Source organism: Austrofundulus limnaeus, unplaced genomic scaffold (genome assembly GCF_001266775.1).
Source record: "Austrofundulus limnaeus strain Quisiro unplaced genomic scaffold, Austrofundulus_limnaeus-1.0 Scaffold385, whole genome shotgun sequence".
Lineage (NCBI taxonomy): Eukaryota > Metazoa > Chordata > Actinopteri > Cyprinodontiformes > Rivulidae > Austrofundulus > Austrofundulus limnaeus.
Window position 1 is genome coordinate 187,947 of NW_013952787.1, and position 13,394 is coordinate 201,340.

The following is a 13,394-nucleotide window of genomic DNA, read 5'->3' on the forward strand; positions in this document are numbered from 1 at the left end:
TATGCTATGCCATGCTATGCTATGCCATGCTATGCTATGCTATGCTATGCTATGCTATGCCATGCTATGCTATGCTATGCTATGCTATGCTATGCTATGCTATGCTATGCCATGATATGAAATGATATGCTATCATATGACTATGCTAATCTATTCTGTGCTATAAGATATGTTATGCCATGCTATGATATGTTTTTAGTGTTGTTATTAAAGTATAATGTGAAAACATATTTGCATCATAAATATAAACATAAAATGTATTTTTGTATAAAAATGTGAATGCTAATGTTGACTTTGTTGTTAGGAGTAAAATGAATGAGTTGACCACGGAGACCAGCAAACTTCACAAAGAGATTGAGAACTACAACCAGGAGAACTCTGTCTACCTTTCTTATGACAAGAAGTAAGTAGTTTTTTTGTTCAATAATGAGTCTTTATGTTGGTTAAAATATAAAGGATGACAATTAGAGAATTGCACATTTTACCACATCTAAAAATGTGCTCATTACTAAACCTTTCCTGCCTTGTTTTCACTGCAGAGCTGAGAGCCTGGCTTCAGAGATTAAGGATCTGCAAGGCCAACTTGCTGACTACAACATGGTGAGCTGTTGTAGTTTGGTAGATGTAGTCAAACAGTCAGGAAGAAACAAAATCTATCTTCTTTCAGTTGTAGAGTTTTATGAACGAGGACATAATAAACATCATCTAGGTCTTATGTTTATAAATTTTCTTAAACTAACCTGAAGTATAGAGAAACACACAACAGATTCCACCATGTCATTATTTATTAAACTAAAACAAAGCAAAGTGAAAGAGTTGTGTGTGGAAAAACTAAGTACAACTTGGCTGCTTACATAAGATTTAGGCTAATCTACTGCACCTAATGAACTGATTATCAGACCTTATGTGAGTATCAGACACCACTGGATCGGTCATGCTGATAATTTTGACTTTAATTTTTCATGTTTGTGTGAAATGTATTTTCAGCTGGTGGACAAACTCAACACTAACACAGAGATGGAGGAAATGATTAATGACTACCACTTGGTGAATATGTCCTATAAATAATGTTAAAGTGGTTCAATGCAAGCTGAGCAGTTAATTACAAATATATTAACCACTTCCTCTCAGTGTTATCAGTATTGTTTATCTCCTCTCAGATCAAAGCACAGAATGACAGCGAAGCACAAAGTATTGACAGGATCTTCACTGAGAGACAAGAGTAAGTATTGTTCAGTTTATCACACTAGGTTTTACCAACCAGTCAAATGACTGGTGACCAAAAGTGACCATTACTGAGCTTGGCCAGAGAAAATTCTATCTGAAAAACAAAAATCCCTTTTTTATTTCTGGTCTGTAGACATGCTAAAGCTGAGCAGGAATCAAAACAAATGTTTTTCCCAGTCCTTGATTGCATCATAGGTTACATCACTAGGATTATATTGTTGGTGTGGACCCCAGGAAGAATAGTCTGCTATCATGGAGATTAATTCTTTATATAAATAAATAATATCACAGCTTTCACTAATTTGGACTAATAAAAGAAAATCTTTGTAGAAGTTCTCACTGAGTGAGACCACTCAGAGTTAGCAGTTTGTGATCTTTGTAAGGTGATAAATTAAAGTCAAGAAGTACGTGAGATTTACAGTACAGGGCTTTAAAAACCAATGTTTCTTTATTATCATACTGCAAGACATTTGTTTATTACAATTCCTTAGCTACACCTTATTTAGCCTTACTTAGTCATTATTAAGTAGTTAGTTAACATAGAAAACACAATTAACTCAGGAGGATTTATATTAAAAAAGCTAAAAAATAAAAACACTTTTATTCCAGTATCATTTATATATTATTCCTGCACATTTTGGAGCATTTTGGAACAGTTAGGCAAATGAAAGATTTCCAAGGTGGCACTGCTTCATCATCGGTTATGTATTCTCCAAGTGGAGCACAGAGTAGATGAAGTAGCAGTAATATTCTTTACTGAATGCTCTCTGGCATCTGTTCTTGGTGTCTCTCATCTGTGCCCTCAGTGTATTGCTCATGCCTTCCTGACACTCGTGAAATAGGAATTCTAAACTCTGTCTGCTGTCCTGCATGCTTGGTCTGCAGGAGGGAGGAGGAAATCAGGGCAGTTGAAGAGGAGATTAGGAGGGAAAGGTGGGCTGCCGAAGAAGTCATCCAGGCAATGCCTGCTGCAGATCAGAAGAGGTATTTCAGTATGACAACAGAAAATGAAGAACTGCTGCAGGTGCGTGGGCTTGGTTTGACTCTAATGGTGATAAAAAAAATTGAATATAGTTTAATGTATTTTTTTTTTTTTGCTTTACTTTTTGCTTTGTTTTGTTTTATATGTTGTTAGGAACTAACTGTCCTTCAGGAAGAGCTGGACATTCTAGTAACCAAGAAGAAAGACTATGAAGCAGTAAGTTCTTTAAGGGCTAAGTTAACGTGTGAAAACAGGCATGAATGAGAGGACAATAAAGACAAAATAAAAAATGAAATCAATACAGCTTTGTTTTTTTTTTAATCCAGGAGCTGTCCCACTCACAGACTAAACAGTTAGTAGTCCGTCTTCATGACGTTCTGTCAGAACTGGAAGCAAATCGTGATTCCTTGGAGGCAGAGCTGAAGAGCAAGGATTCCCCCAAAGAAGAGAGAGAGAAGCTGCTTAAGCAGGTAAAGTCCCAATCAGAAAGACACGACACAAAACACAAGATTGAAAAGGTTTTACGTCATTGCTAAACTTGAAAAAGTACAGTCTGCAGTTTTTAAAGTGGGAAAATACGGAACGCACATGATCCGAAACTACCTCATTTGTCTTGATGTACACCACAAAGTACATTTTTTAAATCTGAAAAATGTATTAGAAATGCAGACATTTTGTTTGTAAGCTCTCCCAGTGAACAATGACCCAGCTGAACTTTGAATCGTCTTGGAGAAAACTTTGTGAGAGCACTCGTCAGTAGAGCACCGAGACCACGACAGTGTTCAAATATTCATTTAGAGACAACAGAAACTACAAATAACTGGAAAATATAGTCCAATAATGCAAGGATGGGAAAGAGGAAAGTCACACAGAAACAAAGGTGCCCTCTGGGCCGTCAGCGTATTTCCAGAAATGAATTACAGATTAGTCCTCACCTCCACATACAGTAGCTGTGCTTTGATGACTTTTAAATATCTTTGTTACTGATTCTCATCTTTGACACAAATACATAAATCGAGAAATTCCAAGTGATTTAAAGGGTCAATATTGTGTGTTTCTCAGGCAAATATTTAAATACTATACCATAATAAAGTATCTATGTCACCTTTAGCTGTTATTAAAATACTGTTTTTATGTTTAAATAGAAAATAAACTTATCTTCTCATCACTTCCTCTTCTAAACSCCTTGAAATTGGCCTCTGTCTCTTTAAGAACCACCTTCCGCTTCTGTCCCACCCATTTCAATGCGGGACGGGGGGGGGGGGGGCTTCTGTGCGAGTGTGCTATGATGCAGTTTACTTGGCATCTGAAAATACATTTCCTCAAAGGTATTTTGAATCTGAAAAGAGCTGAGTGAGAACTAAATGTTGAGAAATTATGTTTAGCAGACAGCTAAGTTTCACTTTCGCTTTCACCCGGGAGCCTGCAGAGTCATGGGCAGGGTAGGTGGGGAGGGAGGGGTGAGGGGGTGCGCTCTGCCATGAGGAAGTTTGGCTTAAAGACACGTCCCAGAGGTGTTTCTGGTCCCCACCTGTCGTTTTGCTCCTCAGCATGGCTTCATAAAAACACTGCAGGATTTCTCAAACATGCATGAATGAGTCAGAGCAAGGCTTTGGACATGTTTTTTTATGAGAGTATAACATTATAACATGATATCAAACTCAAAAAGTTGGTTTTACATGATATTGCCCCTTTAACTGCTTAGTCGTGTTAACTGGATGTTCTGTATGAAAGTCTTGCTTTGTTCCCAGGTAAAGGAGGACAATCAGGAAATAGCCAGCATGGAGAGACAGTATGTATTCTTACTGTTAACTGTTTGTTACTGTGAAGCTCAGATGTGTCTGTGAAATGATGGCTTCTGTGTGCCCACTCAGGCTTACTGAGGTCATGGACAGGAGGAAACAAGTCATGGAGGAAATTCAACACCTCGAGCAGGACTCCGAGGCAACGCAAGGTACCGATTTTCTCTTCTCTGTTTTTAAACAATTATTTGAGCATTTAGCTGCATCTTTATAAACCTCCCTTTTTTGTCATGTTAGCTTCATATCCCTGCTTTCACATCTGCTTAGTTATAGTTCTAAAGTCATGGGAAAAATGTTCATCCTCTTTCAGTTTTAGGGTTTTACGTCTCACAACATAAAATGAGCTTGTAAAAAACTCTTAAGTGATGAGGTTTTCTCTTAGCAACCCTTGAAACGAGCCTTACCTGTTCAGCCTTTTTCAACTTGTCTTGTTATAACTTTTAACCTTTGATCTGCTAGCTGAGGCCTTTAGAATCTGAGATGTTTCTCTTGGGTTTTTTTTTTACATTTTCTCTGTGCATGGCACAGCCCAACCTTGGGCTGAGGTTTCCCTGCCACTTCCTGGTAAAGTCACTCATTGCAAATGATGAAATACTGTAAAACATTTTAAAATAGCTGTTTTGAACTCTGTCAAATGTTAATCAAAATACTTCAGTAGTTTTACCAGAAATGTTGTACAATTCTGAAAAGCATTCAAGGATTTGATCAACAAATCTCAGCATAAATACAGTAGACTATGTACTAATATATTAAAACTGATCCATAGATCCATTGTTGACCTGTTTTCAGTCACTTTGGCTGTTTCCATAGATAAACAAGCACACAGCTGGCAGCTCTTCTCACGTTTTCATTTCAACTCTCTGATTAAGGACATGAAGCATCCAAACAAGAAAAGAATTGTTTGGATTTTGTTTTTTACTTTATGAAGTTTTTTACAGGTTTTCGTGTCGTTGGAAGAAGTAACTTTCAATATTTCCCACCTGTGAACAATTGTTTTAATGTAGAAAAATGTTTTTTTTTTCCACATTGATGGACAGCAAAACTTGTACAAGACTGGTTGTTGTTCCATTCTGTAATAGGTGGAAATTTAAATAATTTTAGGGCCTAGTAAGTTCCAGATAATTTTCATTATTATACTGTATGTGTGTTTACTATGAAAAACCCTTAAGTGAGTCGGTGGATTTTCTTTTTCTTATGATCCCAAGATAATTCATATAATTTTGCTTCAGCTGAAACATCAGCCAGCACTTTGATTGTGATTTATTAAATAACTGCCTTTTTTGTGTTTTTATAAGGGGAGTGTCAGCAGAAATACAAGGAGTTGAAAAAGAAAGAGGAAGAAATCGACCGTGAGTACAAGTAAAACAATACAATGATGAATGAAAGTTATCTCCACGCATACATGTAATCAGTATGTGCAGTACAGCAGCTGATATCTGAGTTTCATTTTAAAGTTTAGCTGCTTTTCTTCAGCAAATCCCACAAAAAGGCATGAAAGGATTGAGATGTGAAGAATTAGGAACCTTGAAGTCTTTCTGATCAAAACATTTCATCATACATTTTAAAACTTTTTTTTTTGGTACTATATTTTGCAGAATTGTGCCAGTAGCACACATTCCTATATTTAGTTTTGGTGCAAATTAAAACAGAGTGTTTACATTCATTTCAGGCTAAAAGTCAAGCATGTGCATAAACATATAATTTTGCAATAACTGACATTTATTAAAGAATACGTCTTTATGTCTGAGAAAAAAACTATGAACTAGTGTTATGATACCAAACTTTCAAACTTGATCTTGATTTTAAAGAAAATAGTCAGTACAGTTTGAATACTGTCATGAGAAAACTAATAACTAAAAGCCTAAAAAAACATAAATAAATGTTTTTCCTGTACAACTCTGGTGCTCATAAATAAAACTTTGTAAGAGCATGAGATAATTGTTTCTGCCAAGTCAAGCTTGTAAGTAAAATAGAAGCCATTCTGCAATAACTTGATGTCACAGGGAAGTTGATGCACAACACTTTTTTTTGTGGATGGTGCCAACCAGCGCTCACAGTGCACACCTCCACCAAGACCTAGAGGATGTAAATGAGAGCGTGCAGTCGCTGAGCTGTGATTGGTGGAACAAAGTAGGGTTGCACCGATAAATCAGCTGGCCGATTTATCAGCACCAGTTTCCCATATTTTGAGAGATCGGAGTCCGGCTGATACTTTAGATAAGATCAGTGGAAAAGATCGACTTCTCTACCTCCACAAAGATCTGAAAATCAGCCACTGTCCCCTTTTTTTCTCTGCTGTGAGCACTACCTAATGTCCAGTTAAACATGTTTGTGTTGTTTCAGTTTTTATCAATAAAATAAAATTAGAACATTGAAGATATATTGTGACCCAACACTTGACAGTGTCAGTTTTTTAAAAAAATTTGCCAAAATTGGACTCAACAGGTCAGACTTTTCAAAGATCTGTGATTGGCCAGGAAACTGCAATCGGTGCACCCCCGGAACAAAGTTGTGCTGGATGCTGATTGGCTGTCATAACATGCCATCATCTCTATTCATAGTATGAGATTGTCACTAAAAAAGCACCCTCCGACTCTGTTTTAAATTTGTTTCTGTTTGTGCCAGAACACAGCCAGATCGCCACCAAAATTGAATTATTTGTTCTTTGTGACAACCCCAAAATGCCCTGAAAATTTTATGAAAATTGATCCATAACTTTAAGTAATCCTTTGTAGAGACAGATGGACAGAAAGCAAACCTACGGTACAGAAACATAGCCTCCTTGGCAGAGGTAATTAGATGAGCTGTTTCAGGGTTTCTGCAGGGCATTAAAAAGCATTACCTTTGAATCTTAATTACATTAATACAGTGGTTTGCAAAAGTATTCATACCCCTTGAACTTTTCCATATTTTGTCACATTACAACCACAAACATAAATATATTTCACTGGAATTTAATGTGAAAGACCAACACAAAGTGGTATACAATTGTGAAGTGGAAGCAAAATTTTACATGAATCAAAACATTTTTTACAAATAAAAAACTGAAAAGTGCGATGTGCAAAATTATTCAGCCCCCCTGAGTCAATACTTTGTGGAGCCACCTTTTGCTGCACTTACAGCTGCAAGTCTTTTAGGGTATGTCTCCACCAGCTTTGCACATCTAGTGACTGCAATTCTTGCCCATTCCTCCTTGCAAAACAGCTCAAGCTCAGTCAGATTGGATGGAGAGCGTTTGTGAACAGCAGTTTTGAGATCTTGCCACAAATTCTCAATTGGGTTTAGGTCTGGACTTTGACTGGGCCATTCTAACACATGAATATTCTTTTTTTTAAACCACTCCATTGTAGCTTTGGCTTTATGTTTAGGGTCGTTGTCCTGCTGGAAGGTGAACCTCCGCCCCAGTCTCAAATCTTTTGCTGACTCCAACAGGTTTTCTTCCAAGATTGCCCTGTATTTGGCTCCATCCATCTTCCCATCAACTTTGACCAACTTCCCGGTCCCTGCTGAAGAGAAGCACCCCCAGAGCATGATGCTGCCACCACCATATTTGACAGTGGGGATGGTGTTTTCAGAGTGATGTGCAGTGTTCTTTCTCCGCCACACATAGCGTTTTGCATTGTGGCCAAAAAGTTCAATTTTGGTCTCGTCTGACCAAAGCACCTTCTTCCACATGTTTGCTGTGTCCTCAACATGGCTTCTGGCAAACTGCAAACGGGACTTCTTATGGTTTTCTTTTAACAATGGCTTTCTCCTTGCCACTCTTCCATAAAGACCACATTTGTGTAGTGCACGACTAATTGTTGTCCTGTGGACAGTTTCCCCCACCTGAGCTGTGGCTCTCTGCATTTCATCCAGAGTCACCATGGGCCTCTTGGCTGCCTCTCTGATCAGTGATCTCCTTGTTCGGCCTGTAAGTTTAGGTGGACGGCCTTGTCTTGGCAGGTTTACTGTGGTGCCATACTCTTTCCATTTCCGGATGATGGATTGAACAGTGCTCCGTGAGATGTTCAAAGCTTGGGAAATCTTTTTATAACCTAAGCCTGCTTTAAACTTCTCCAAAACCATATTCCTAACCTGTCTGGTGTGTTCTTTGGACTTCATGATGCTGTTTGCTCCCCAATATTCTCTTAACCAACATCTGAGGCCGTCACGGAGCAGCTGTATTTGTACTGAGATTAGATTACACACAGGTGGACCCTTTTGAGTCATTAGCAGTCATCAGGCAACTTCTGAATGCAATTGGTTGCACTAGGGAAAAGGGGGCTGAATACTTTTGCACGTCGYACTTTTCAGTTTTTTATTTGTAAAAAATGTTTTGATTCATGTAAAATTTTGCTTCCACTTCACAATTGTATACCACTTTGTGTTGGTCTTTCACATTAAATTCCAGTGAAATATATTTATGTTTGTGGTTGTAATGTGACAAAATATGGAAAAGTTCAAGGGGTATGAATACTTTTGCAAACCACTGTATCTTTAGATGTTTAAAGAAAAATAAGGTGTGATGAGTGATTTAGAAAATTGGTCAATATACTTATTAAGACAATACATGTGCTGTGGTTACTAAACTTTTTCTGATGGGCCTCCCTCAGAGAATGGAAGTTGTCTGTGCACCCACAAACCCCAGAACAAAAGTGTAACAATGGATCAAGTGCCAGGTTTAGAGGGTGGATCAGATCCAGAATGCAGACAGACATGAGGACTTCATGAAAACAACAATGAACTTTATTATAGCAAAACAAAAAGGCTGCAGCGGCAGCATCTATCAGATATACACAAGGTAAAAAGCCCAGGAGGAAACCTGACTGTGGCATTACACCAACACTCTAGAGCTGTTGTGACAATGATGATACACAATATATGTAGATGTATACAACTAACTGAGGACAAGTTCCACAGTGATGGTCTGCCAAAACTATTAGCTGATGCAAGAGAACTCACAGCCTGTTTTAATAAACAATAAACTGATAAAAAGTTTAGTGTAAGTAACAGCTGTGGGTCAGAGGTAAAGTCAGGTAGCTGAATGAGAGCGGAACAGGGAGTGTGTGTCTGTAACACAGCTGCCAAAGTGTGTGTGTAACAACTGGACCAGATGGAGACGACACTGCTGCTTTCAATATGTGAAAAAGTAGAATCAAAATAAATAAGTCATATATAATAGTTTTATTTTGGGCAACACTTTTATGTCCATTACTTTTATGTGCACACAAAGTTGTATTACTGCAACTACACACAGAGTTGTATTCCTGTAACTACACACAGAGTTGTATTCCTGTAACTACACACAGAGGTGTATTCCTGTAACTACACACACAGTTGTATTCCTGTAACTACACACACAGTTGTATTCCTGTAACTACACACAGAGTTGTATTCCTGTAACTACACACAGAGTTGTATTCCTGTAACTACACAGAGTTGTATTCCTGTAACTACACAGAGAGTTGTATTCCTGTAACTACACACAGAGGTGTATTCCTGTAACTACACAGAGAGTTGTATTCCTGTAACTACACACAGAGGTGTATTCCTGTAACTACACACAGAGTTCAGTCAGCTCCCTGAGCCGATGTGATTTTTACTGTTTCAGAGTTTCTGGAGTCATTTCAGGACTTGAAGGTTCAGGAGCTGAATAAACTGACTGAGTGTGAAGAAAACATTGTTTCCATTCTGGAGCACTGTAGCAGGGTGAGTAAAACAGGACAAAGTCGATTATCTAAGGACAATAAATGTTTTAAATACCTGGAAAATTGAGTAGTTGAGACAGTTATGTACAATCATTGGAAAGCTCAAGTTCAACCTTTTATAAATTCTGTGGTTTTACACATCTGGACGTAATAAGAAAAAATCTGGGGCCTCATTCATAAAGGATTGCATAGGATTCATACTAAAAGTGAACGTACGGCCAAAAGACAAAAATGGCTTACGCCCAAAAACTTCAGATTTATAAAACTGCACACCTTCAAGCAATTTTCTTTTATAGATCACAGCTGCACCTCAGAGTTTGAGCACAAGGTCCCACTGCAGGTTCTGCCCTCTACACGCCCACACTCAACCATAAACAGTCAAAGCAAAGAACCTCATGAATGTTGAGGTGCATTTCAGTGAGTCAGCTGATCAGTGTCAACAAGAGTGATTGGCTCATACACGCTCCGTCGTGTCTGTTGATGTGAGCAGTCTTCAGCAGCCGTCCTACTCCAGATTTTTCGTAATTTACACAGATTTTCCTTCATTCTGCAGATACAGACGTTTAGAGCAATCTTACAAATTTTTCAAAAACTCAGCTTCAAATTTTTTACTAGTTCCCCCTCACTATACATTTGGGTTTACCAGGTCTGTCCAGCAGCCTCCCCTGTCACCAGATCCAACTCACCACCAGGTGGTGATCAGTTCACAGCTCTGCCCCTCTCTTCACCCACGTGTCTGAGACATAGGGCTGCAGGTCAGACGACATGATTATAAAATCGACCATAGACCTTTGGCCTAAGGTGGTCTGGTACCAAGTACACTTATAGACCACCCTATGTTCAAACATGGTGTTCTTTATGGACAACCTATGCCAATAACAGAACACCGTTTGGGTTCAGATCAGGTCCACTCCTCCCGATCACCCCACTTGGACAATGAAGTCACCCATCAGAACAAGGGAGTCTCCAGACGGCACCCCTTCCAGGACACCATCCAAAGGCTCCATAAAGGCTGTGTAATCTGATCTGATGTTTGGTGCAGGAGCACCAACAACAGTCAGAACCTTCCCTCCTGCAGCACGAAGCCACAGGGGGGCAACCCTCTCCTTCATCGGGGTGAACTCCAACACCAAGGCACACAGCCGGGGGCTTGTGAGTATCCCAATGCCTCTCTCCCTGGGAAACTTTGGAATAGGAGAGAGTCCAGCCCTCCTCCAGTAGTTGGGTTTAAGAGCCCAAGCTGTTAGTTGAGGTGAGCCCAACTTTATCTAGCTGGTAATGTTCCAGCTCACACACAAGCTCCGGCTCCTGACCTGAGATTACAATCCACATCCCTAGAGCCAGTCTTTGCCACTAGGAATCAGCGTGGCCAGGGCCTCTTCGTCACATGCTTCCCAGCATGCATCACACCCCACCTTGACGGTCCTCCACATGGAGGTGGCCTCCTGTAGTCCTCTGAGCCTCTGAGCTTGCCGGCGAGCTCCCCCCTCACACACACAAGCCTGGTATTCTTGTTCCAGGTGAGGTGTCCTGATGTGGGTGCTGGTCCATTTTATCAAGGGTTTTGAATCGCTCTTATTAGTCTGACCCCTCGCTCAAGACATGTTTAGAATGGAAGACCCTACCAGGAGCTAATGTGCCAGACAGCATAGCCCCTGGGACCACAGGGTTACTCAAACCCCTCCTCCACTTTGAGGTGACGATTCTGCTGAGAGGTCAAATCCCACAATTGAACAAGATAGACTTAATATTCCCTGTGACTTAAAGAAAGATTTAAAAGAAAGAAAACTGAGCACAAAAAGTGTGTTTTTATATAGTATGTGCATTTTGTTACAGAACATGTTACGGCTGCACCAAGTGGATACAATTACTGCCAGTGAGCTGAGGAACATGCAGGAAGTGCTGCTCAGCAAAGAGACAGAGGTCGTCCAATCAGAAAGCACCACCAAAGGACTGACAACAGGTCATTAACAGACTTTTACACAAGAAAATAAAAACACTTTGAGTTACAAATAACAGATTAAGAGATAGAGATTAAGCAAAATTCAGTATTTCAGCAGAAAATAAAAATGCTTAAAAGTTGAATTTTTTTCCTCACCTCACAGAGTCACTGCGTCTGCAGCAAGACCTGGAGAAGGTGCAGCAGCTGGAGGGAAAGATAATATGTGATCTCAGCACCCTGAAGGAACAAATCAGCACTATGGAGTCAGAGCTGCACACCTACAGAGACCTGGAGACCCTGAGGCACACAGCTGAGGAGAAGAAAAAGGTAGCACTGGTTGTGTCAGGGACACAGATAATGTCTTCATGAAGCTTTACTTCAAAATTGACTGACTTTGGGTGCAGAAACTGATGGAGGAACGAACATTGCTGACTCTGCAACAAGCTTCATTCAAGCAGCTGCTGGAGGAGAAGAACCAGATCTACGAAGCTCTGAAGACCAGGCTGCAGGAAAACGAGACTTATGCTCAGGTTAGAACAGTTTAAACCTGAACAGTGTAAAGACATTTTTACTGTAAATTCATCCAGTCATGTTTCAGTCTGTATCTGTGTGGCCTTTTAGCTGGCAAACCTGGAGAGGAAATGGCAGCACTTGGAGCAGAATATCTTCGTGATGAAAGAATGTATCCTTCAGAACTTCCTTGTCAGCTACATTTCACAGATGTCATTTGTTCTCTTATTTGTATAATGTTTCCTTTTCACATTTAAAATGCACATTTCTTGGGTGAGCACACTAACATATTCACATTTATAAAGACTACTGATGAGGGAAATGCTCTTCAAATGACTAATTTGTTTTCAAAGTTTATTTTATTTTCACATTATTCTAATTATACATTAGTCTAACAACTCCAGAGTTTCAGAGGTGTTAATGACAAATTGAAGTTTGATACAGATGCAAACCAGTTATAGTAAAAACACTCAATTCATTTAGCATCACTCACATTTTGAATCAAATAAAATAAGAATAAACTCAAATCATCACCCCTCCTACATCTATTGTATGGAATGTGTTCTTATACTTTTTGATTTTTTTATAGACATGTTGTCAGTTAGGGTTAGTTTTGGTGAAACTGTACATGCTGTACAATATCACCAAAATTGGTGATACTTTTTGGAACAATGAGGGAGAATGGGCCTCATGCAAAAAACGTTCGTACGCACAGATTTGTTCTTAAGTTGTGCGTACGAGTGATTTAGGAGAATTTGTGGCATTCACCAAGTTTCTCATACTGTATTCTAAGATTTTCTTCAGATACGAACAAAATTCAGGAGTGGTCCAGACCTGTCGTATATTTTACCAGCAGTCAGTCTGCTGTTATCCAGACAGGTTTTCTTCACTAATAACTTTATATTTCGTTAGTTTGAAGATATTTAAGTTGAAAATAAATCACACTCCATAATTATGTTGACAATAGGTTATTCTGTTTGAACTGGAATTATAATTTTAAATGTAATGTAGACTGACATAAATTGGTTAAATTAAATTAAATTGGCTATTAATGCTGTTGTATAACACTACAATATTAATATGAAGATCTCAAACTACAAACCAACTTAAATTATGCATTAATTGAAGTTTGGAGACATTTTAAAATGCTGATTTTCAGAACTGCATCTGACACCTGCGACGGCTGGATGGATGGATGGATGGATGGATGGATGGATGGATGGATGGATGGATGGATGGAT

General features: G+C 39.1%; 1 protein-coding gene across 2 annotated transcripts in view; it reads left to right on the forward strand.

Moving 5' to 3' along the window:
• The window catches only part of ift74 (intraflagellar transport 74), a gene marked incomplete at its 3' end in the record, with an annotated part of 19,499 nt that extends 7,174 nt beyond the window's left edge, over positions 1–12,325 (forward strand). For both annotated transcript variants that reach the window (XM_014023684.1, XM_014023683.1), the window contains 15 exon segments: positions 305–403; positions 540–600; positions 988–1,047; positions 1,161–1,222; positions 2,113–2,251; positions 2,363–2,425; positions 2,536–2,679; positions 3,961–4,001; positions 4,084–4,163; positions 5,307–5,360; positions 9,605–9,702; positions 11,538–11,664; positions 11,807–11,970; positions 12,048–12,173; positions 12,265–12,325. In XM_014023684.1, coding sequence (XP_013879138.1) covers positions 305–403; positions 540–600; positions 988–1,047; positions 1,161–1,222; positions 2,113–2,251; positions 2,363–2,425; positions 2,536–2,679; positions 3,961–4,001; positions 4,084–4,163; positions 5,307–5,360; positions 9,605–9,702; positions 11,538–11,664; positions 11,807–11,970; positions 12,048–12,173; positions 12,265–12,325 — 1,379 coding nt within the window.
• Positions 12,326–13,394: the final 1,069 nt, after the last annotated feature.